Raw genomic sequence first — 25,255 nt, forward strand, 5'->3', positions numbered from 1 at the left:
TATAGGCCATGGATAGAGAACAATGAATACTAGTCATTAAGTGAAATTTAACTTGAGAGGGTTATTTCATTTGGAAAATTAGTCACAGCAGCACATGCAGCATACTGTTATACTGTTTGGCTCCTGAGGATGACAGTGTAAAGTAGATGCCAAAGGACATCTCATTATTGTGAAGCAGTGGGCTGCTGATTCTGGGCTGGCTGGCTTTTTCACTGCAAGCAGTAAGGAGAAGATGAGCCATCAGAAGTCTTACTCAGTTGTAATGTGAAGTGATTAAATATTCCCTGCTGGTTGTTAGTTTCCTGGTCTAAATAAGTACACTGGGCTCATTTCTTATTTCTTCTCAACTAGCTGTACGTCTATTTCCACCTTCCTGAAACCTTTTACAGGTCCAGGGACAAATAAATCACTTTCAGTATATTCCCAAGACAGTCTCAACTGAAAAAAGGATATCAACATGAAGGACAATTGCAGTGTTGAGCTGTCATCCAGTCCCCACAGGTACCATGAAAAATTACAGCCAATAAAATAACATTTTTCAAAATGTGACACTACTCTTAAATTTGTCTTCTGCAATAAATGGGTTCTAGAGAGAATTTCTGTCCACTTGAGTACAAACTATTCTTCAGGCACTCAATAATAGATTATAGATGAATTGTATTATTAATTTGTAATAGAGTAAATGTTTTGCTTCAACAGTCACTTTCATGAGCTCAGACAGTAATTTTCTGTAATTTTTGTTATCATCCTGAAGATATTTCTCATAATAATAAAAAAAAAAAAAAGTTCAGGATTTAGCTAAAACTGTCCAAAGCCATGAAATCTGGTGTTAAAACAGAAACAGAAGTCTTAATTCAGCCTTTTATGCTTTAGTGAATGGTCAGTGTACGCAAGTCTCTCCGTTGTCTGAATGTTCCTTAGAGAGGACCACAGCACTTAAAAAATTTACTGTGATTGTGAGTGCCAGCCTAATGATTAAGAGATAAGTTCATCTTTACCCCAATTTCCTAGATCTTGAGCATGATGCTAACATAGATTTAGTATGAGTTTTCTGTGGTGTTGCTTAAAACTGGTTCAAAACAAATGCAAACAAAGTTTGTATCTGCAATTCCTAGAATTTGAACATGACTGTTATTTATACACTATTTATGCATATGTATCCCCTGACAATGTGAACCAAGAGCATCATTAAATTAAAGGGATTTGTATTCCCACACGGAGAGGTGAAAAGACTGTTCTGTGAGGATCTACTGTATAAATATGTTGACAGCAACTGGGGAGATTTTTTTTGTCGTACTATATATTATGTTTTTCTTAATGGACTCCAACAGACAGACTGTCAATCATTTATATCTTTGTATTTTGGACATAGTTGCAATCTTGTGCATAAAACAGCTGCTAAAGACTTTCTTGAAGAGGTTTTTAGAAAGAAACTGGTGACTCCTGTGATAGTGGTACAGCCCTTCATGTCGAGGATATTCCACCGTTGTTTACTGTGGGCGTTATTAATAGAGCCGGTGACTGTAGCTCTGAATATATTGCTTTGCTAGTCATACTGCTACACAAATGCCCAATTCTTAATACCAGAAATTGATAGAAATCAGCACAAAGAAGAAATTTCTGAATTCTTACTGTGCAGCTTAAGGTCTTCATGTAATGGAGTAGCTTGCTCTATATCCAGTACAATATGCCCGAGTTAAGAGGAAACCCATTGGTGCTACTGGTGTGCTACCAAGTTCATAAACTGCTGTACTTCAGGTATAATAACTATAACTACTAAATACACGCTGATGGTAACCCTTACAGCTACTCTTTCCTTCATTGGTGAGAGACAATAACAACCAAAACAAAGTGTACAAGGAGAGCAAAGCCTGAAAGAATGAGATGTGACATTGAGCTGAGCACTAGAATGTATTGCAGTGTTCAGCAAAATGGGAATGTACCTTGGAATGGTTAGTGTCTACAAACTAAGCAGTTTGAGCTTTTGTACAGAAAAAAAAAAAAAAAGCATTTACACTGTTTTAGAAACATACATGTATTTTCAGTTGTTTTAAGGAATCTAGAGACATTTTCTATATCTTCTTCCTGCTCCCATCTTTCATCTCTAGTTCTTCTTTCTGAGTTTTTTCTAGTCAGAGCAGAAAATGCAAATTTTTTTAATTTTTATAGCCTTTTTTATTATTTCAGCCATATAAACTAGTTACACTGCTGTTACTAAGGAAACGTGACATGTCACTAAATGACTGTTTGGGGGTTTTTCCTATGTGGTACTGCAAGATATTCACCTATTTTTAAAGGTGAATAATATAAGGGGGTCTTAGGATAATAGAATTCTATTGTGATTGAAGGTAAAAACTGGTTTCATAGGATCCTAACGCAGTGTCTGCGTTCGCTTCAGCTGTCTCTTGTCCCTGACAAGTGAGCCGTTAACCCAAAACTCACTGAGTTTTGAACTCTGAGATAGGATGCGCTTTAAGCCATTGAGGACTCTTGTGTTCTGTTTTTGGGGAGTTTGGCTCAATGCTGTGAAGAGATAACAACATGTGTGTATACCTGGGAATGTGCCAGAGAGCTCTAGGAAATACACGTTTTGCAATATCTTTGGATTAAGGGCAGTTTAAGAAATTGTGCTACCAGTGTTGCCAGAGCCAGGTGTTTATTTAGTGCAGGTTTTATTTAGTTCTTTGGAAATGGTTACAAAGAACTGCAGTAAAAGCAAATTAGTACAAAGATGATGACTTTTTGCAGGATCCTTATGTTGAGGCCCTTTGAATTTCTCACTTACTGGTTTGTGTGGAGTGTTGTTTCTTCAGACAACATAACTTACATAGGCAAACACAGGATTTCACATTTTAACAAATCTCGGACAATTTTGAAGGCAAACTAATAGCACTGAAGCAAGTAATCACAATGTGGTGAAATATAGAACTTTAAGAGGTGTGGAAAACAAAATAAAGGTTTTATTTGTTTCTGTAGGTAGAAAGAAGTGAAAAAGATATCCCAGTGGTTAGTTATTTCCAGGACCTTGTTGCATGTTACAGTATATTTTTTCAAACCTGCCCTCATACACACGAGAATGATTCCTCTTGAAATTACTTTACCATCAACGTATTTCTAAGTGGTATCCATCCTAGTTCTGCTTTTAAGTGCAAGTTAGTTTTACTGTAAATGTCATCACATTTCAGCCTACAGTACTACACAAAATTGTTAGTTGGACTGGGCCAGTTGTTTTGTTTCCAAGCTGTATTCAGAGGGCTGTTTTCTGTTTGGCTGAACTGCTGTATATTTTCATGCTGAAATGATGCTACTGTTTCTATTGGAAATAAATAGTGATAGTGCAAAGCAAATACAATACTACATGTCAATACTGAGATCTAGTAAAGTGCTTGTCAGAATTGAAAGTCATGCTTATTTCCTTGTCTTTGAAAATACTGTAGCAGAATGTTGACCAACATGTGATACACATGCAAGCTGACACAGGAACACAATTCTAGTAAAGGTCCAAGGTTTTACCCTGGCACCCATTTTGCTCAATAGACATGATTTCACTTTAACATTAAGTTACCATGTGTGCAGGATTTAGAAGGAATGCTAGTCTTTTGTTCACACCTGTGGTGGATTAAGGTTGCTGTAGGGGGAAATTATCCTCTCAGCATTTTCAGTGGCAAAACCAGCTACAGACATAAACTAATCAGAAGTTATGTGGCTTTCAGCAAATGCTTTACAGGTATATACCTCAGCTGGAAGAAAAATCAGATTTGCTTTAGTCTTTTGTATTAAAAATCTCTTAAACACGTTTGCAAGAGGTTGTGAGCACACTCAAAGACACTTATTACAGGTAAGCTGATGTGCAAGGATGCATTTGTGTGCCAGAACCCTCAGTTCCCAGTAAAAGTGCGAGCTAATTAAATACCATCAATAAGTTTATTGGTGTAGAGATCTTCATCCATTCCCCTCGATGAGTGAAAGACAGGACAGAAATGAAAGCTAGTTCAGGATTCTGCAGTTAAATGCGTCTGGATGAAAGCCAAATCATGCTGTGCATTTCTTGTAATGCTATAAACAATCTGAACATAATGTTATCACCACTTATTTCAGGCAGTGTTATTTTGCGTGTGATGAAAATATTCCAGAGGACTCTCATTAAGGAATAAGAGGCATGTTGAGTTTACAAGGCAAGTGTACTAAGTGGATAAACTGTGAGGGAACCCAGGTTATTGTTGAATAGAATAGATTGCTTAGAAGCTTTGGAAATTCTTTCATGAAAATTGTTCCTGTTGAGTGACTGAGTGGAAGTGTGTTGGGGCCTGTGGTTGAAGGCTCTTTGAAATGGCTTCAAGTTATGCTGCAGCCAGTCTTCAGAAGAGAAGAGCATGCCAACAGGGCTGTTATACTTGATTTCAATTGTAGCACTTTAGCTTTTCCATGGCAAAAAAAAAAAAAAGACACTGGTTTAACAAAGGACCTTCTCAATAATGTGTTTGGTTGTTACTGTATTGGAAATACACAGTGAGGGAAAGCAAAAGAAATACTACCAAGGACTAGTGACTGTCCTTGTACCTGTACCCTGAGTACAAATCATTCAACTCTAGTGAGAAGCACTATCAATTTCTGCAAGCTGGAAAACAAGACAACCTGACTTACAGTATATTAGTTCAAGTGGGCTGCTTTGGCGAGCCTGAACAGTTCAGGCACTCTAAGGATGTGAGGAACCACAGTGACTGGTGATTTCCCCCCCCCCCCCCCCCCCCCCGCTTCTGATTGTTTACAAAATTAAACCAAATAGTTAAGTAATTAGCTAATGAAGACACACGCTTGTTCCTTTATTAAATCATAAATATTATAGCAAATTTCTTTATGCAACTGGATTGATACAATCACCTTGAGTATGAAAATGCTTTTAGCTTGATAGTTGATGTTTTCCCCAATCACTCATTCTATCATATATCAGCTTGGAAAAACAGAAAAGCATACTGCCTGTGCACATAATGCATTTGGTAACCTGTTGCTGTTTGCTGATACAGTTACTTCATGGAAAGACTCATTAAAATAAGGCTGAGTGACCTTTGAGAATTGACACATTCTACTTTATATGTTTATCTTTGTAAGATGTTCGTACATGACACAGATTTATCTAAAATGTATAGCTATGCATATATTTTAGTGCCCAGATAATTGGAGTTGAATATTTTGAATAGCTGAAAAATTTTGTAAAAACTCAGTTTTTTAATTCATATTTTCTATTGGGAGGAAAAAAAGGTGAAAAATTCAAATAAGCCATTTGGCTTTATTTTCTTATGGACATTGTTGTGAAATTTTCTGGTCATATTCTGCATGTAAGGTAAATTTTCTGAATTTTCATCTGCAGGCATTTTGTGATAAAAATATATATGCATGTGTTAAATACAGTTACTGTGCCTGTGCAATAACCATTGGCTTTGGGGAGCCGCTTTTTATATCCTTGGACAACATGAAAGGAGAAAGAGGAGTTCATAAAGCGTTGTTGTTTTCCTTTGATACAACTTGCTCCAGGGAGCAGAGAGGAATGTGAAAAACAGGTGTCACACAGATTTCACTAGACGTTCTCATTATTTTCTTTTGGCTCAACAGATGAGTTCCAGATATCCATAAAGCTTAGCTCTGTTGGGCTGTGATCTAGGTCAGAAAGACCACGGCACTGAATAAGTTAATATTCTATGCAGAATGAGTCTGAACGTAATAGCATAAGATGTTTAGAAATACTGGTATTGGAAGGGCTAAATATTCCAGTCCTGAGTAACTTTTTATTTAATACTTTGTTACATGCATAACCTCCTTTTAATGGGGGAAGAAAAATAGCTGTAATCTATTGAGGAAACTATTGTGATAGTAGTTTGATTTTTAAGCTGCACTTTGTAGAAGTGAAAGTCCTGTGCAGGTTTTTCATGCATGACAAAGGGAATGGGAGTACTGGAGAAGATGGCCTCCTTTGAAAAAAATAGGGGGTTTCTCTGGGAGTTGCTTTCTATATGGACCTTAGAGTTCCTTCCTTAAATCCTTAAATAGAGTTTCTTCAACCTTTTTATTATACCATAGAGTAAACTGAATCTATATGAAGCATACAATCCACATATGCCATAAGGAGAAAGAGGCGACTGGAAATACATCAGTAGCAGACATGTCAGTTTATTGCCAGCCCATCAGTAACATGGGTATTTCGAGTTCTGATTTGGGTTGAAAAAAATCTGTTTCGTTCCTTGGATATGAGACCATAATTTGTATCTCCAGTCCAAACTGAGTAATATGTAGTACAATTGTCCCTGTGTTTATTGTGTTTTTACTACAAGTATGGAATGCATAAGGTTCTCACAAGAATGTTGTTTCAGCACAGGTACAATTGTTGTCTTGGCCAACCAGTATGTAAAAATGATTCATGTACACAATCCCTGTGGATGTTGTAAGCCACAGAGCATGGAGCCTACTTTAAGCAGATCTCTTCCAATAAAGTAGTGTGGTCCCTTGAGGGCTGCAGTTTGGAGCACAGTAAACTGCTTATTGTCAGCGTGCTGCTGAGGAGGGATCTGTTCTACACTTCCAGTCAGACCTGATGCAACAGTTGTTCCACACTTCCTTATGCATGCCCTTTACTGAAGGGAATATAAACACACACTTAAAAGCTGTAAGGAACTGCTGCACTTACCAAAAATTCTACTGTGTCTAATTACTATGTAAAACAGCAGTATCCAGCAGCATACTATTGAATAACATGCTACCACATGCAATGGAAAAAACAACAAAACAGTGCTGTCAGAATCCTGTATATCTATCTTCAGTACTTGATTTTGTCCATCTTTGTCAAAATTTATTTTTAATTTGGTTTTTCAGAAGAGTTCATCGGACTGTACTTCTGGTTAGTCTGATGTTTCACTTCAAAAGTTACTGCTCCCCACATCACTAATATTGGATTATGCATTTAATGATTAAACATTTATTTAATAGTTTTGTTTTATGTTCCATGAATTACTTTTGGGAGAAAGTGTTTGTGGGTGTGAGAAGTATGTGGGTGCTTCCATGTGTGAGGTCAAGATTGCTACTGAGATTACGTACATCTATTGCATATGGATGTCGTGCATGTAAAGCTGAAATGTGGGGGTGTGTGACAGTTAAAAATCTGTCTGCTTTCTGAGGCTGGTAGCTGCACTCAGCAAAAACCACTGGTTTCTGGTTCTCTAGGCAGTGTGGAAATTGCATCTGAGCTTAGTTTTCCATGGGTTTATTTCTTAATTTGGGACTTAGTTTAACTCCAAAACTCTAACGTACCTCAAGACAGCCATAGTTTTAATCATGCCATACTCTAAGCTTTGCATGATTCCTGTAAATCAGCTCAAAATTTTTAAAAGCTTGACTCCAGTTAATTCAGGTTGGTGAATATCTCTGACTTCAGATTTATGATGACACATACAAGCAAGAATAGTAGTATAGTTACAGATACCATACAGTTTCACTAAATTCCAGTCTTGAGTTCCTTTAAATTAATTGCCATTCTATACTGGTAACACAACTTTATCCTGTACATAGTGTGCTTGATTCTCATCAGGGCTTTATAGAAGGGGGAGCTTTGAAGCTTACCTTGGATAAAGAACCAGAGTCTGATTCACATTGAAAACACATATTCATCTCCTGAAACTGAAATACTGCAGAGGCAACTGCAGATTGTAGCACTGCTACCAAGACGCCAGCTCAACACTAACAGTCAAGGAAATGAATGGTTAGGGGCCTTAAATGTCTTACCAGGTTCCCTTTTCTTCTGCTAGTTACGTTACACATGATTATAATTTTATTTTTATTCATTATTACTGAGCACCTGTGGTAAATTTTACAGGGAAATTGTTGTAGATGGTTGTAACTCATCCAATTAGACTTGGTCTTTTGTAGAGTGTGGAAATGTCTCATTTTAGATTGTATGACTTTGCTTTACGGAAACCAAAGAAAACTAAGTGAAAAGGTTGGAGTCGTGCCATATCTTAAGATTATTGATTTTACATTGAATGTGCCTAGACTACTTTAGGTGTCAGAGCTGCAGTAACTTCTGAGCATGGCTGAAAGCACCTGACCTTTAGAGCTGAAGCTAATGGCCAAGGTTGTGGTATAGCGACCTTTTGGTCTAAAGCGGGTCGCAGTTGTTCATTCTGGGTGATATGATTTGGGCTTTTTATTCTTTGCCATGTTTGTTGGTTTGGGTTTGAGGTTTTTTTTTAAATGGCAAGCGTATATTTTAGGAATCACTTTCACTCCCAACTTTAGTTACTGTGTTAGTAATGTGAAAGTGTCTGAGAGCACTGATGTTATAAATAAGCTTGCTGCCAAGATGGTTGCAGACCTTTATATCTGCCCTTGTCACAGATATATGGAAATAAATACTTGGCTTGTTCATCAGCAGTTACTATAGCAAATGAGCCCCAGTTGTTGTGTGACTCTTTTTCTCAGATGTAAGCTCAAATGAAGGGCAGATTGATTTTATTATCAGATATGTTGTCTATTCAGATTATCATTTGCTTTTGCCTTTTTGAGGTTTTAGCTTTCTCTGCTGTTTTCTTGATTTTGTTGTACTTTGAATTTTTAAACCCACAGACTATCCAGTACTCATCAAGCCTTGTTACTTTGCTGCAAATCCCTGCTCCACCCTCCCCTGCCCCAAGGGAGAAAAAAAAAAAATCTAGACCATTTTTGTTTTGGTGATTAGTTTCCGGCTTATAGATAAATATGTATAGTAATAAAAATAATGAATAGTAGGTCGCTGATTTTAAAAAAGCTTTTTCATGCTTTATGGAATAAATAATGATCAGATCTGTAAGAAAGCCAGAGTTGATATGACACAAATATGACCATGTATAGTATGGCTAGAGGAAGGGGAGTTCATTTTCCTCTGAGGCATTTGAGGCAAACTTCTGTAAGATATGACACCAGACTTAGGTTGTCCTGTAGTCTATTACAGTAGAATAGATAACTAATATTCTCAGATGAAATCTAATTTTTTGAGAATTTCTCATAGAAACATAGCTAAACAAACACGTAGTATCTCCATCTTTCTGCTGAAAGAAAGGTGAAGTCCTCTCTCATGTGGTAAGAGCCATGTTTGTGCTACTGGATCATCACATGCTGTCCTGTATCCCTGCTTCTCTTTTACCTTGCTGACTACTAATTTTTAATGACAGCTTTTTCCTAGATGTTCATACAATTTTATTGCATCACAAGAGAATCTGAAAACTTTCCTAAAAATGAGAACTTTAGAAATTCTGGCAAACGCTGACTTAGCATTTTTTCTTCAGTTCAGTGTTTCTTCCGGTCTATCAATTTCTTCAGCCAAATGGCAGAATGATCTGAGTAGCTGATTCTAGTGTTCATGTAGCAGATTGTGATTCTGCAACTAGCTTTTTGAACGCTTGTGGTGCTTGAGGAAGAATAAGAGAAAGAAATACCTCTTATAATGCATCTATATTGTAACCTGTGAATCTCTGTCATGACAGAAACAAGGCTGATGTGAGAGCTGTTAAAGTATGGAGCAGGCAGTGGGGGGGATTCATCTCAGGGACCTTTGATGCCAGCATTGAAAACATTTACATTTGAACTATTTATATAGATTTTCTTTGTAGTCAGCAGAAACAAGTAGGCATTTCTAGACCATAATTCATTTCTCCCACTGGTAGACAATTCGAATAAGTCAGCAATATCATATTCTAGAAGCCCCCATGGTACTGGAGCTAGATCAGATTAAGCCTTGAAAACTGGTAAATGAAAGCATTTTAAATTTCAGACCTTTGTTTGTCTGTATTTACTTCTGCAAAACAGTGTTGCAAAATGCTAGAACTGTGTTCTGTAGTAAAACTGGAAGGTCCCTTACAGTTTTGGTACAGGCATACTATAAACGTCAATGGCAAAGAAAGATTACTGATCTGTGTTGCTGATTGTTTGCTGGCACAGCTTTGCCATCAAACCCATCTGGGATAAACTCCATTTACACAACCAGAAAGTGCATTTGATGATGTAGCTTCTGTCAGTTCCCTGAATACAGTAAGCTACAGAAGTGAAAACGCTCATGGTGGCGTAACTGCCTCTGTGCTAGTTTTTGCTGGTATAGTACCGTTGCAAAATAAAAAGGAAAAAAATCACACCTCTAACCAGCGGTGCTGTATGGGCAAAAGTTTCTCAAGTAGGCCTGGACTCATTCGGGAATAGGTGTAATAGAAATCTCACAGTATTAGTCATTCTTCTGCTCTTTCAACCTAAATTGAATAACACGAAAGTAACTAAATGTATTTCCACTACTCATGGTCTAAATCTGTCTGGAACAGCTTATGATAATTTTACATCATAGGCACAGAGAGCTGTGGTCAAATCAAAACATAAATCCTTTTCCTCATTTCCAAACTAATCTATACTACATATAGCTATGATTTCTTCAGCCGTCTTGGAAGCCTCTTTCAGTTTAAATATGTGTGTCTTTTCCTGCTATCCTTAAAAGGAAATCAGGGGGTTGCACATGAACTATATAACCCCTGAACATTTGCTTGTACTGGTACTTGCTATCCACAGGGTGCTAATGACCCTTCCAATATTGGTTCGATACTGCACAGTTCAGGTTAGTTGCAGGTGGCAGTTTTTTATGATAGAACCCTATAACAATTTTATCTATGGGAGTTTTCTTTTGTGGTTGTGGGAAGAGAACTATTGGAAAGGATGATTTTTTCAAAACTATCGTAATTGATTAATATGTTTTTCTCCCTTTATCTGTTCTGTTATCCTTGCAAACTGATTCATGAAAGAGCCCAACTCAGAGATACTGACAAAGGCAAGAGCCCGTCTAGGTTTTCTGCAGTGCCATTAAAGTCCTTGCTTCCAAAAATTTGGCCTTTTACTTGAAGCTGAGAATTATGATATTTAAAGCCATTTCAGTCTGAAAGCAAATACTGATCTAAAATGATACTTCTGATATTGACAAAATGTTACTTAACTATTTAACCAAAAATTTGTACTGGTTTGTTTCAGCTGAGTTCTCACTGCCCATACATGACTATAGTAAAAATGGTGTTCTGCTGTTTTCTGAGCCTGCTTGGTTCCTGCAATTACACTTAAATGCTGTCTGGTCAGCTTTTCAGCCACAAACAGTTTAATAAAATATTAACTTTATGGTGTGTACAGCATACTACTGTATACTTCATGAGAGAGAATCATGCTTTCTCTAAAAGTTGTCAATCGTAGCTACATGGGAGTTTCAACTGCAGCAGAAACAAGATTTAAACTATCTTATTTTAACATGTCAAATAAAATGTAACTGTGGCTAAGTTTAAAAGGAGTTTTTCAGGGTGCTTGCTTTTACCACATTATGACATGATGCAGCTCATTGATCTTATCAGTGTTGTAGAGTCCTGCAATCAGTTGTACAGTCCTGCAGAACAGCATTAAACTCTTAAGTGTTGTTTTATTTGTGTTGGAAGACACTCTTGGGGTGCAGGGCAAGGAACTCTTCTTTTTTCCCCACTAATTCTCAGCTATCTGATGCCAATATCATTGTGCTAGAAATCTGGTAGAAACAACTAAGCTTTCACAAAGATGTTTCTCAAAAAAATGTTTATCTGACCATATTGTTACCGGTTTCATTATGACATTTGATTTGTGGTTTTAGGGTCTCAAAACTCAAAAAGCAAGTAACAGAGCTTAGCATTTTTTTCTGTATTCAAATCCAGTAGCTGCAAAATCTGTTGTCACGCTTAGAAATTTCCTCAAAGGCCAAAAAAAGAAAAAAAAAAACCCCAAAACAAAACCAGCAGTAGAGAAATTAGAAGTTAACATTCCTCACAATTAACTTACACAATAAGCATTTGAAACTCAATTTTAAATATTCCTTTAGTTTTATCAAAGGAATGCCTATCCTTTGGTTTAGTAATCTGACTAGCTAGAGTTGGAAGTACCTTGTGCCTGTTTATGTGTATTTTGGCATTTCAGTGGAAGTATAGAAAAGTGTAAATCTAAACCCGTCACTTTGCTTTCAGTGCAGTTTACATACCGGAGATGATGCTGATACTCTAATCACCGGTTGCTTAAGATATAATGGAGATTAAATGGTGACAACATGCAAAAGTTCAGAAAGTTTGGAAGGCTTGTGTAGGAATCAGAAACGCTACTGGTTTTTCCCGGATCCAAATAATCCTCACAGTTATGTGTAATTGTTATGCTAACAGTTTGAAGAAGTATTCTGATATTCCCATCAGACTAGCCCTGCCTAAAAGACGTTGAAGCTGTGTTGCTGAAGGTAAGCGCGAAGTCGGTTCGTTCATTTTCAGAATACTCTTAGGTCTTGTGTTAATCCTTACAATACCACCAGGAGGTTTTGTGAGGTAATGATTTAACATTTGAAGAAAACAAAACAGTCTCAATTAGCAAATTGCCTCCTCCCACACACAGTCAGTAGAAAAGCAAGATTTAAGCCCTCTAGCTTTCCAAACATACTCCACCTTTGCCTTCCCCCCACCCAACTATTCAGTCTTACAGAAAGAAATTCAGCTGCATTCTTCCTCAAGCAGTAAAGAACATCAACGGTAGTGGGATTGTTTACTGTGCCTTAAAAATTTCCTCAGAACCTATAAAGTTTCACAAAAGCAGTTTGCTTCTGAGTTGTAATTTTGCTTCCATCTAATGTATTCTGCTTTTTTTTAATTTATATATCAAGACGAAGCTTGTAGTGTGGTAAGCACTGCAGACATACAAAAAAGGGAGCTCCTGTCTTACAGAAATCACTATTAAATATGCTAGGCATCTTGGAAAAGAGAGTAACTTTGTCCCAGCCTGAGGGAAGGGAAGTAGCAGGAAAAAGTCCTTGTATTCATATGCTGACTAGTACTTACTGGATGGTGATATCTCTGTGATGATTGTATTGATGTTCATATACTTTACCCATTGAATCATACATGAAAAATAACTATACCATCTGTACTTCCTAAATTATAGCCTATTTTAAAGTTCATAAAATGTGTATTGAATAACAGCTGATTTATGTACATATGGGGAAAACCAATCTTGTGGGTGGTCCATTTGTTTTTTGGGTTTTGGTTTGGGTTTTGTTTCAGGTTGGAGGGTTTTGTTGTTGTTGGGGTTTTTTTTGCATTAATATCAGTTGACCCTGGACTTCTTGTAATAATGGTAATTCAAATGTCAGTGAAACTTTCCCATCCTTTTTTGAGACATATGTAGTACTTGGCTCTTCAGTTTTGTTTATGAATAAAAAAGTGTTAAAGAAGCTATGATATTTACCCTGTTTCTTGAACAGATGTGTATCCTAACAAATCACAGTAAGCCCACAACACAAGAAAAAATGTTAATGAGCTGAAATTTCTGTGCCATTAGTGTTATTTAATTCCACTTTTAGACTCAAATCGGGGGTAACAGAATTTTGGCAGCTTAGTTGTCTGTTTCCAGTTAAAAACAGTTACAAGGAACTCGGTTCTACGCTTCTGTTTTTTCTTCTGCTGTGTAAAAACCAAAAGATTAAACAATTCTCAAGTGTTCTGATCAGCAAATAATCGCACAATTACACTGGAAGTTATTTGTCTTATTATTTTTCCAGTATTTCTTGATGGTAGCAAACAAATTGGGAAGCAGGCAGATACCTGAAAATGAATAAGAGTGGGCCATCCTATTTTAATTTTGAAAGTCTTTATTTGTTTTTTAAATTTATTTGTAGAGCTGAATGAAGTTTTTTTGTCAGTTCTTATTTTACCACAACAGGTTTTTCACTTTGTTTGTCACAGTGAAAAAATGAAAGTTAACGTTTCTTTTCAAAGATGGCAGTATTACAAAGGCTGTGATTGGGATCTGTTGACTAAGGATGAATTAAAGGATCTAGACCATAAGTTCAGGGCTCACACCAGTCTGGCTAAAAATATTTTTAATTGTGAGAATGACAAGCAAAGGATCTGAGTTCTACCTTAACTCAAATGCTCAAAGGTCACATTGTGTGGAGTGTAGTCTCAAGTATCCATTTCTATTAGCCTTTGGTCCCGTGGAAAGTTTTTGATGACTCTCTTGTATCAGCTTCGAAAACTTTTTAAGGGCAACAGGAAAGACTAGAACTTAAACACCCATGTATTTAAAAAATTAGGATTTCTAATGTGTTTGGGGGTTTTGAAGCTTTAGATTTACATTTTCAGGTATTTTTATGTAACAAGGTAAGAATATGAAACTTACTATATGCTAAGATAGCATAAAAATTTCATTAGCAGTCATAAACCATATCTGTTTTTCCCAACTGAAACTAACAATGCCAACCTTCTCCCTCATATCTTGGCAGCAAATATCTAAATTTAGTATGGGAATTGATGAGTTTTACCTCTGTGTCTCCCTGCCAGAGAGGAAACATAAATGCTTTTCACCTGGTTCCTGGTGTTCTTTAAACTGCCAGCAGCTCTTAAAGTCTATTCTGCATTTAAGGCAGAAGCAAAGCCATAAAAGCTGCTGGCTATTTTTCATTATGCATATCACATGTATGTGAGTGGATAAGTTTTGTTTCTTTCCCTCTCTCTCTCATAGTTTTGGGTTGTGATCTCAGACTGCTTTTCAAACACAAAAACACCAACAGTAGGTTGTTAGGTTTCTTTTAGTACTGTTGTACAGCACTAGGAAGCAAACTCAAATACCTGTGTAGGGTGGAGAAATGAGTAAATTCCGTCAAAGCTTGAAACGAGATTTGCAGTGCCATAGAGACACACAGATTAGCAATTTTTTCCTTCGCTATCTGCAAAGACTAAGATCAGTAATGAATCACTTCATATTTGGTAAGCTTCTTTCCTCCCCTATTATTTTGGGGTATTAATCCTTCTTTGGTTTTCTTTGAATTTTTGGCACTATTGCAGGTTCTGATTGGGTAGGTTCAGGGTTTTTTGGGAGGTGGAGAGTTTGGATTGCCTGATACCATAAAGATATTTGTCTTTGGACTTAGAAAATGTAACAAGATAAACGTAAACTTAAAAACAACACCTCTTCCTCCTGCTTTTAAGAATTCTTTTTAATTATACTTACTACACAGATTGGATAATTTTCTGAAGTAGGGGATCTTACATTCTACAGTTTCTTCTTAGATGATGGACTGCATGTTTTCTTTTATGTTTGTTCACTGCCTGGCACTATGGATACAAATACTAATCAGTTGAAAACAATTTAAAAATGGAACAATGTCACACATTGAAGAAAGTGTCTGAAAGGGAGGAAAGACAACCTGCTTTTAATTCAGTACAGTAGAGTACTTTCTAAAATGTCTGTCTTGATGCTGTACAGTAGCCCACTCTGAAGAGGGAGTCTGTCATGGTTAACCCTGCCAGAACTGTGGGCTGCTGACAAGGAGAACATGTTGCAGTGGCAACTCTGCCATCTAGCAAGAATAAAATATGCTCACTTTCTGTCCTCAGAGTTGGCTTTATGCCTGTGTCTTGGACAGCTTTTCTAAATCTGTGGAGAAGTCTTGTTGCTTACTCAGAATTTCTGATGAAAATTTGTGAGTGGTTCCACTGGGGTAAGTAGATTGTGGAAGCAAACAAGGATTTCTTTAACCTGCATGTTCACTAAGCTGTTGAGAAGTCCCTAAAATTCTGAGATCCAGCCCTAGGCAATATGCTTCCAGCCCCGCTATTTCTGTGTACTATCCAGCACATACTGAGCATGAGGGAAGCTACTTGCACTTTCTTTTCATCCCTCTTGTTCTTAGGTATTTTGGCTCTAAATCTACTTAGTAACTTATTAGTTAAATAGTAACTGCAGGATTCAGCTCTGTGTGTTTGAAAGCCTGGGCTTCATTCTCAAGGTATTAATATAAATTGAAAGTTCTTCCATAAACTCGAAGATACGTTCCAGACTTTTCAGACTATGAAAGATTCCTGAATTTGACCTACATGGCTTTTTTTTTTTTTTAACAACTGTTTCTTTAACTAGGCTTCTCAGAAGTATTCTGTAATCTTAATGCAGTTTGACACCTAGAAAAGTTATTCCTCTAGTGGGATAATTAATCAAACTTGATTTGTTATCACAATTGAAATTCCTAATTCAATATATTCAGGATCAAATGTGCTTTGCTTTTGTGGCTGTTAGCTTTAGCTAGCTGAGATCTATTAGCTGGCATTTGGAGATGCAGAAAGGCCATTGCAGTTGTAGTCTCTGCACAGGTTTGTTGGTTTTTTTAGCTCATTTGTGGTTTTATATTATAAATTGAGGATTGTTAGATGGACTTTAAGGTCAATTAAGCAATAAGTGCCATTCCATCCTCAGCTCTTAAAACTGAGTGCATGACTAGTTCCTTGAATTCAGTGGGGCTGTTTATAATTGTTTTGTGTAAATGGTTGAGGACAGGTAGCCCTGATCTTGTAGTTATGAACCCCTAGGCTTTGGGTTTTCTAGCCTGAGCTTGGTTGTGTTTACATTCACACTGGCATAACTCCAGTGAAAAAAGCAGAACTGTACAGGAATCGAACAAACCTCTCCCCAGCCCCACCCCCCCAGCTTTCGTCTCAACTACCTCTAATCTGTACTAGTAATAAGTCAGTATTATTATAATGGATGAATGACTCAGTTGTACTAAATCACTGTGGGCTGAAAAATCCACATCCAAAATCTAATTAAATATTTTGTGTCTGATTCTGATTGTACTTACATGATATGAATCTGACTCCATGGAGATGCGTTAACTTATTCTGGTTTTATAAGGACAGAGACTGTGGCCCATTGTTTGAATGGAATGATGGTTATAGAGAGAGCCTGTACTTCCAGATTCATGGGTGTTGGTACTTGCTAAGTCACTGGCACTTTGTCTGGTACTGGGGAGTCACTTAATCGCTTTTCCTATAAAGCAGGGATGATGATGTAGTAAAACCTGAGAGAATTGCGGGTTGTAATGAATTCATCTGTAACAAATGCTGTTTGATCAGTGGATCAAAAGCATCGTAAGGGTTAAATGACTTACATTCAAGTGAAGAGTAATGCCTATGATTGCAGTATAATGTAACGAAAAGATGATAATGTTTTTTTAAAAGTTATCATCTCCGAGCCAGGAAAGTATCAGCCAGTTTTCAATAAATTACACCCTTCTCAATGGGGAGCAGGAGTAAGGGAAAGAGAAAAATCCTACTCTTGTTAACTCTCCCCTTGGCGCTGATGTCAAATGAGGTTTAGCATCAAGAGTTGTTAAAAATAGAAGCTGATTTTTTTTTTTCCTTTCAGCATAATGCACCAAAAAAACCCCTGTTTTGAACAAGCAGCTGATTCAGGGTTTAGAAAACCTGTGTGCTGATCATGTCCAGGTCAGAATTGTTAGAGCCAACAAGCCAGAGCCCTCGCTAATCTGGGTTCTAATTTGCACCATTATAGCTGGGAGTTTGCACTACTTAGCCTCCTAATAGAAGTCTAGAGAGAATTCCTTTCCTAGCTTTCCTCTTGAGAGCTTGGGGGGGAAGGAGGAAGAGGAATTAAACAAATCTCCAGGTAGTCCTGATGTCATGATCAGTATTCTGCTGTTATTTCTACTTGTCAGGCACTGAGTTGCACAATTTGGCATGTTAAGCATCTGTTTTGTAAGGGTTTAGGCATCAGGATCATTACACATTTGTTTATGGAGATAAATTCTGCCTCTTCAGATTTGCATGTGAGTTGAGGGGCAGACAGGAGTTTATATGTCCTGTAAGAATTAAAGGAACACCTTTAAGAGTAAGTAAGCAATACAAAGTAATAAGAAAAATAAAAGGATAAACATAGTATTTAGGCAATTCCAGGAAAAAACTATTCATTTGCTACATTATATTTAGTGAACAAAAGTCTTAAAAATGCATCAGAATCACCTATTTGTTACTTTTGTACAAAATAATCAAATAAGATTGGTGCTATTACATTTCCTCACTGATTATTTGTATTTCAATAATCCAGCTATGATAGTATCTGATATAATAATAAAAATAATTGTAACAATGTCTTCATTAGATCATATTTACTGAGATATGTTTTTTACAGGTATGATTTTAGGGTTTCATTTTTTTCTGAATTTTAGTGATACGTATCTAAGTTTCAAGTTCAACGTTTTATGCACATTAATATGGGACTAGAGTAACCGGTAACTTTTTTAGTATGTACAGTTAGATGAGCTTTGCTTTGATCTTGCTTTGGTGGGAGACACAGACTAGTTACTTTGTGACATGCAAGTGTTGTGTGCAAAGGTATGCGTGAAGAAACATGTACCAAAGTTTGCGGGAAGAGCCTTCTCTTTCTAGATGTAACACCAGATTTGGACAGTGTCTTGACATCTGACTGTCACGTCTTTAAATACAGAAAAATAATGAGTTTGTCCCTCTCTGAAGCTCTTCAGCCCTTTTAGTCTGAATGGATAGTTCTGACCCTGTTAATCTGCGAGTAACATACAAAATTTTGCATTTCATCTGGATGCGGAATGGATTTCTTTTTATGAGTTCATTATCTGGTTGCCAAAGCCATTCAGGTTCAAGGTCCAGCCCTGCTTCAATGAGATTAGGGATTAGAACTGTGTGTATTAGCAGTCCAGGGAACCCTGCACCAACAGGCTGCTGACTGTCCTGCATTAAAGCCCTCTCACGCTGCCTCAGTGCAGCTCTTCCACTTTTTGTAAATAATTAATCACTGGACTAGGGTCTTTTATCTGCCAGTCTTGTATCCTCTGCCTTGAGCATTCAGTCTCTTTTCCAAATGGCCATGTTTCAGTTTGTGTTTAATCAGTCACCATTTCATAGAAATTGCAGTACTTTTCTTATATGCCTTTCTGAAAATCTTGTCCCCTGTACCATTAGTAGGCTGGGATAGTACTGTTGTTCTGCTTATGCTGAAGTCTCTTTAGTGTTTTTCTTAATCAGAGACCAAGCTCTGTGGTACTGTTAAGTGCAAAATGGTCTATTTGTGGAGAGATGCTTATGTGTGGTTTCGCACAAATTGCTGGGTGCCAGAGTTCCTCATTGCAATTTCAGTAGAGACTCGATAAGCAGGAAGCTGTATATAATATGAGAAAATTAGAAGTTCATCAGATAGTTCACCATAAGCGCAAGCTGCAGGAAGACTGTAATATGTTAATGCATTTTGTCAAACTGTGAGAAACCAAAATATGGTGATTTCATACTACGTGCAAGCTTCTCTGTATAATCCATGGAAGTGTGTGCTTTTACAGTGCTGAAGAGAACCTGACATTTTTAATTTTCCACGTTACCATATCACTGGTATAAACTATTGCAAAGGCAGGATGCTGGTAGTGTTTGCTTCTATTAACAGAATCCCCTCCTTTGGTTGTTAGGCGGGGTTTCCCGAATGCTCATTCTAGTTCTTAGCCAAGTTAATCTGGCTTCTATAAAAATGGCTTAATGCTCATTGCACACACTTGATCTTAACGGCTTCTTCAGCTCATCAGTCTCTCACCAAATGCCATGGAAAGGGATGGTACAGACAACTAAGAGAAAGAATAGAGTCAAGAAAACAAGGAGACTTTATTTTGTTCTTATCTCAGTCTGCATGCAAAGTCAGTTTCTATGTGAACTGCAGTAAAGAGTGTAATCAGCAGTGGAAGAAAACAGTTGCTTTGACCGTAGCTTTAAATTTGATGTTAAACAAAGTCAAGTCACTTAAGTTTCAGTGTTGAATAAATTATTATTTATCAGATTATTATTACTTTGGAAGGCTAAATGTAAGATTCTGTAATTCCATTGCTTCCTGAAGCTCACCATCCTTTGAGGTGTTCAGAATTAAATTAAAAATTAAGTATCTCCCCAGCTGGGGCATCTGTACTGAGCAGAGAGTACAAACTGACAAGGAGGCCTTATAGAATGGTATAGAATCACAGAAGACAAAGTCAGTGACTTAAGAAAATACCTCTGTGCCAGGACATTCTGTAAATTTCTCTGGAGAAATCCTACAACCCTTTCAAGAAAGTTGACCTCATTTGCATGTTTTGATTAGATTGCTGCCAGGCTTCTTCCGACTTCCTATAAAGAAAAGAAAAGTATTTTTCCAACCAAGTCTCAGGAACTTCTTCCTGTCAGAATACATTCCTTATAAATAACTTTGTAACTGAAGAGTAAGATTTTTGTGCTCTGTGTCTAAGTCTCTAGGGGAAACATGTCCAGAATATGTTTTATCATAAGGAGGAATGCTCTCCATCTATATTCTATATTCCAGTTAAATGAAAAGATCATCGATATCCAAAGTAAATTTCTGAAGTATTTATTAGTTAACTAAACCTCTGATATTGTCACAGCTGGGAAACTATTTCTTTTAAGGACTATAACTAAAAGCATAACTTAGGGACGTGTTTCATAGAGATAAAAAACTGTATGACAATTATGCAACCATACAACATAAAACTGTATGCTGGAGAATCTTTAAAAAGTGGGGGAAAAGAAATAAAATGTCTTATGCCCCGAAGTAAGGGGAAATTCTAGAGGTAGAAAAATAAAATGTGGAATCACTAATATATTTAGGTACGAGATAATGATCTACACAGCAGAATTTAGCTGTTGTGAAGACTGCAGTGTTCACTGCCCTTTAATAGGTGTCACGAGTGTCTTGAATAAGGATTAGGAGAGTGTGTACATGAAAATATTTAATACAGACACAAGCCCAAAGAGAAAAAGGACAGACTGTACTCAAAACTATACTGTCTCAACTGCAGCAGCCTTTTTTCTGGATACTTTTATTCATAATGTTAGGGTCCCCATCACAGCAATGACAATAAGGAATGATCATAAGAGACTTGCGACTCTAGCAATGGAAGTCAGATCAGTGCCCTAACCACAATCTAGGAGGAAATGGGAAGTTTAACAGCTCTCACCCTGCTTGCATTTCTGTATGCTATCTAGAAATACGTAACAGACAACTCCTCTTCAGGTTAACCTATGGAACCATAAGTAGAATGCAGGAGGAACGGATGTAAAGAGGGGAAAGCCTGTATAACTATTATGTAAGTCTAATATCTAATCAGTTTTCTTACTTTCAGACTGTTTGCATATTGGGTTTAACACAGGCATGCAACTGGTATTGTAGTTATTACATATTGCCTAAGTAATTCCAGTGAATGCTTCATACAGCTATAAAAAGGGGCATATTAACAAATGATTTTTCATTTAAATACTATATCTGCTTTCAAAAATAATATTGAAATGTGCCCTTTTTAGTATTAGCAACGTAGGTTTAATCAATATTGACTTAGGTGCATTTTTTTTCTTTATTGTATTTTATTTCATACATTTGCATTTTTTGAAATGCAGCATTGAGACACTATGATAAATACAAGACAGCTCTCATAGTGCTAGTTAAATGCAATAGTAGGAAATTAAATATTAAATTTGTGAGGTAAAATTAGCTGAATTCATGCTTCCTCCTTTATATCGAAAGATAACCAAAATTCTTGGCCACTAGGTTTAATAAGTTGAGGTTTTTATACAGAAATACAGAAGAAATTGATTTTACTAAATTTTAGTGATACATTTCTCTTAAACCTTAAACTTTAAAAATTGGCTCATTTGGTTTTTCAAGAAATAGGGCTGCATAGAATAATGGTGAATTTCTAATATTTTCACTTGCCATGGTAGTATTGTTCTTCTGAAGCTACTGGGCAGTAAGAGCATTGCTTGGTTTGTAGCTGTCAGCAAACAACTCAGTTTGTATTGCAGATAAAGCTTTATCACTAATTTGTCAGTTGCCATTTTCCATTAGAGAAGCAGTGATCTTGGTTACTTTTGACTTTACCAAAATCAGTACAAATGGGGAGGAGTTTTTCCATTTTCCTTGCTTTAATTTTTTTAATTCCAGTCAAAACTCTTCCGCTCTTTGTTAAGACGTAACTTCAGAGCTAAGCATAGAAGAATGATTTTGCCCTATTCAGAAAATCTAGCCATCATTTCTTTGAAAACTCTGGGTACCAAGGTCTACAGAATTGGTACCGTGATTGACCTTTTGCCATCACTGTAAAAATGTAACTAAATTGTTTGTAAAACTGGATGGGGTTTAGACTATTTTTCACATTTCTTAATTTTTTATTACTTGAAATTGCCACTTGTTCCATGTCAAGAGGATATTTTCGTCTTGTGTGTTTGCTTCTGGTCACTTGCATTATTTTGGTTAAGGAAAATGAAGTTATAAAAACATATAATGAGTTAGGCACTATTTTCAACTTGATGATGGGTGTTTCCTTTTCTTAAGTGCCTTAAAAATAGAGAAAGAAAGAGCAGAAAATTTAGATTTCTGACAGCTTTGACTTTTCTAAGAAAAAGGGAATTATTCCAAGCAGTATTTCACCAACCAAAATGCATATTAAAGATGCATTGGCTGTACCCCAGGCTCTTTAGAAATGAGCCATAAAGCTCATAGTTGAAATACTTGTGCAAGTGAAGGTAAATGAATTATGCTGCTTTCCACTCTCAGTGTTAGAAGGTGCTATGATTTATTTTGGCCTTCTACCATAAAAAGATGGAAATCATATGGAATATAGAAATATTTTGTCTTCTACTTCCTAAGTCACTTACTCTTCTACTTCAGTATCACACAGTTTTTTGGTTTGGGGTTTTGGTTTGGTTTGTTGGGATTTTTTTTTTGGGGGGGGGGGTAGTTTGTTTGTTTGTTTTGAGAGGGGAGGGCCTGCATTTACTTTTATAAGCTGTAATACTGGATGTTGGATTGGGATAACAGATGGCTGGTCATTTACAATTGAAGATCCTGTTGCTTACTTTGGGAGCGAGGTATCTTTGAGTTGTTGTCAATGTAACTCTGAGCAAAGAAGTAATTCATGTGGTGGCAGGTGTTCCCTTGGCTGTTGGAGGTGGAGTTTAACTATAATAGGATAAATCAGTGTGTCTGAATCCAGTGAGCTGGACAGCCTCACTTGCATGTTAGGCTGTAGATTATGTTGAAGTAATCATAATTTGGATGGAATCACAATTTGAGCCATGTCTTGGTTTTCACAGCCAGGCAAAAACTATTTTCTGCCAAAACCATTTACTTGACTGCAAGTAGTCTCCTCCTGCTCCTACTTGTCTCCAAAATACATACACAGACAAAAACTCACAGAGAAGCTCAAATGGTGGGGGGAGAAGGGGATTTCTGGTCTGCTTTACTACTTTTTGCTATTAGAGATTAGTTTAAACCTCATGTTTTCCTAAAGCGTTGAAAGATTTGACTCTTTAGTCTCATCTCAGTTTTACCAATGTGAAAGCAGCAGTGAGGCAAGTGCAAGGCATCCTGTGGCTACTCATTACTAAGAACAAATGGAGCCAGGGGTGTTCCAGAGCTGCAGAACACATTCCTAATGACTCAGACCAGCTTTTAAGAGGGTCATATCCTATGTTGTCCTTTTTCAGTTTGAGGTAGGTCTGTCTATGCCATGCATTCAGTCATGCATGTACTGTACATTCAGAGCTGCAGTCTCAGTTTACTGTCAGTTGGAAAGAAGTATCAAATCACACCAAAAAAATCTAAGTGAGTCAGGCTATAGTGGTATATAGCTTCCTTTCCACTCCTAGAAGTTCAGGGGGCAGAGGTTGAATTTCTGTCCTTGCGTAGTTTTGTTGGCATGCAGAAAGGTATTTTGAAGCATCAAGTCAAGGATACCTTTAAAACATTAGGTGTCTGTTGGAGCAAAAAAGTGATAAATTTGCAGCAATGCACACTCACTGCATTCCTAAGTAACTTGTATTGGTCTCCTCTGGAATGGATAAAGAAAGAGAGAATGATTAAATGATGTAATTGTAAAGACAAATTTTTTACTTCACTGCTATTAAAACAATGGCAGCCAATTGCCTTGGTTTTCTACTAGCCTCAGTGATAACCCTTCCATTAAACAAAATAAAACCAACATTGTTCAGGGCAAGAGGCAATGGTACCTTTATAAAGGTAGCACGCAATAGCTCCGAGAGCTATGGGCTGTTCTGTTCTTTTGTAACTTTAAAGCTGAATTACACCACTGGAAGTCTTCATCTGTCTTCACTCCTTATGCCCTCTGATATGGCAAGTGTCTGCAGTAGTAAACAAGGAAGGACATCCTGAAAGATTTTCTGTCTCTTTTTATCACCAGAAGTGTTTGTTGTAGTGTGTGTGGGGGGGTGTTTCTTTTTTTATCAGCTCCCAGTGAATGGTTCTTTAAATTTTAATGGCTGGGGGAAGATGCTGATGTTGCAACAAGCTCTCATATTCCATGGGGGGGTATTGATTTGTATGTGCCTATTGGTCACCTGTCTTCTCAAATGCTGCACCTTGTAGAGAAAAGTCAGCAAGGATTTCGGAAATCTTACCTATTTCTAACACGTACAGTGGGCTCAGTTGTATGAAGGAGCAATTTTAGATTATTTTTTAAGATTTCCATGAATTATTATCATCATTTCCAGTCAGCCCAAGTGTAACAGTAAACTATAAGAAACAAACACAAGACTTTTAAACAGGTTGAGAATAAGGACACTTAAGGTCAGTCTGTTTCACATCTTTATGCCATTAGTCTTTAGAGACATCTGTAATTCAGACAGTCCTAATATCCTTTGTGTTTTTCAGTTTTACATTTTGGCATCGTATTCAGAGCAATTTTCCAGAACATTTAAAGAGAGGAAAATAAGACGTTTGGAAACAGTACTACAGTTTTGCTGAACCACGGTCCCATTTGCTTTGAGAAATATTTAAGCAGCTAAAATTATTTCCCCTTTTAATGGCCTAATTCAGTTTTTAGAACAAGCCAATGATACTTTTTTCTTCTTGCAATTTGCGTAACATTCAGAACTTCAACACCCATAGGTTAACAGGAAGCCTCTGACTTTTGTTGTTCATTATGTATGTAGTGGAGTCATGTCAACAGAAGATTGTTAGAAATTAAAAAGCCAATCTTCCATTTTTCTTTCATTAACTTCACATGGCCTTAAATGAGACCATTTCTGTCCTCAGAACTTAAGAAATTTCAGAAGTTGAGATGTATGTAACATGTGGAATGTTTTTCTCAAAAGCAGTGGTCACCTTCTGCTATATAATGAAAATTTATTCCTTCTATTTATCTAAGCTACTGAATTTAGCTAATATATTGCCTCTGTTCTGGATTGCTGGGGTTTTTTATCATTTATTGCACTATGTTTTTGTCAAAGAAATTTGAATTTCTTGTTAAAATGCAGAAAGTAAAAGGAGCTGCATTTCTAAAGAACTAGCCTGTTTTCCAGCAACTCTGCGAAGGCAGTTCATTCATTAGATTGCACTCCTAAAGGCT

The 25,255-nt window shown here is 36.9% G+C and overlaps 1 protein-coding gene across 3 annotated transcripts in view; it reads left to right on the plus strand.

Moving 5' to 3' along the window:
* Window positions 1–25,255, plus strand: part of RORA (RAR related orphan receptor A) — a 391,429-nt gene that overhangs the window by 180,561 nt on the left and 185,613 nt on the right. The window contains exon 1 of one of the 3 annotated variants that reach the window (XM_030015695.1): window positions 14,774–14,807. The exons of the other annotated variants lie outside the window; for them this stretch is intronic. Coding sequence (XP_029871555.1) covers window positions 14,789–14,807 — 19 coding nt within the window. The 5' untranslated portion in view covers window positions 14,774–14,788. Of the gene's footprint in view, window positions 1–14,773; window positions 14,808–25,255 lie in introns of those variants that run through there. 3 annotated transcript variants of the gene reach the window in all.

Source organism: Aquila chrysaetos, chromosome 5 (genome assembly GCF_900496995.4).
Source record: "Aquila chrysaetos chrysaetos chromosome 5, bAquChr1.4, whole genome shotgun sequence".
Classification (NCBI taxonomy): domain Eukaryota; kingdom Metazoa; phylum Chordata; class Aves; order Accipitriformes; family Accipitridae; genus Aquila; species Aquila chrysaetos.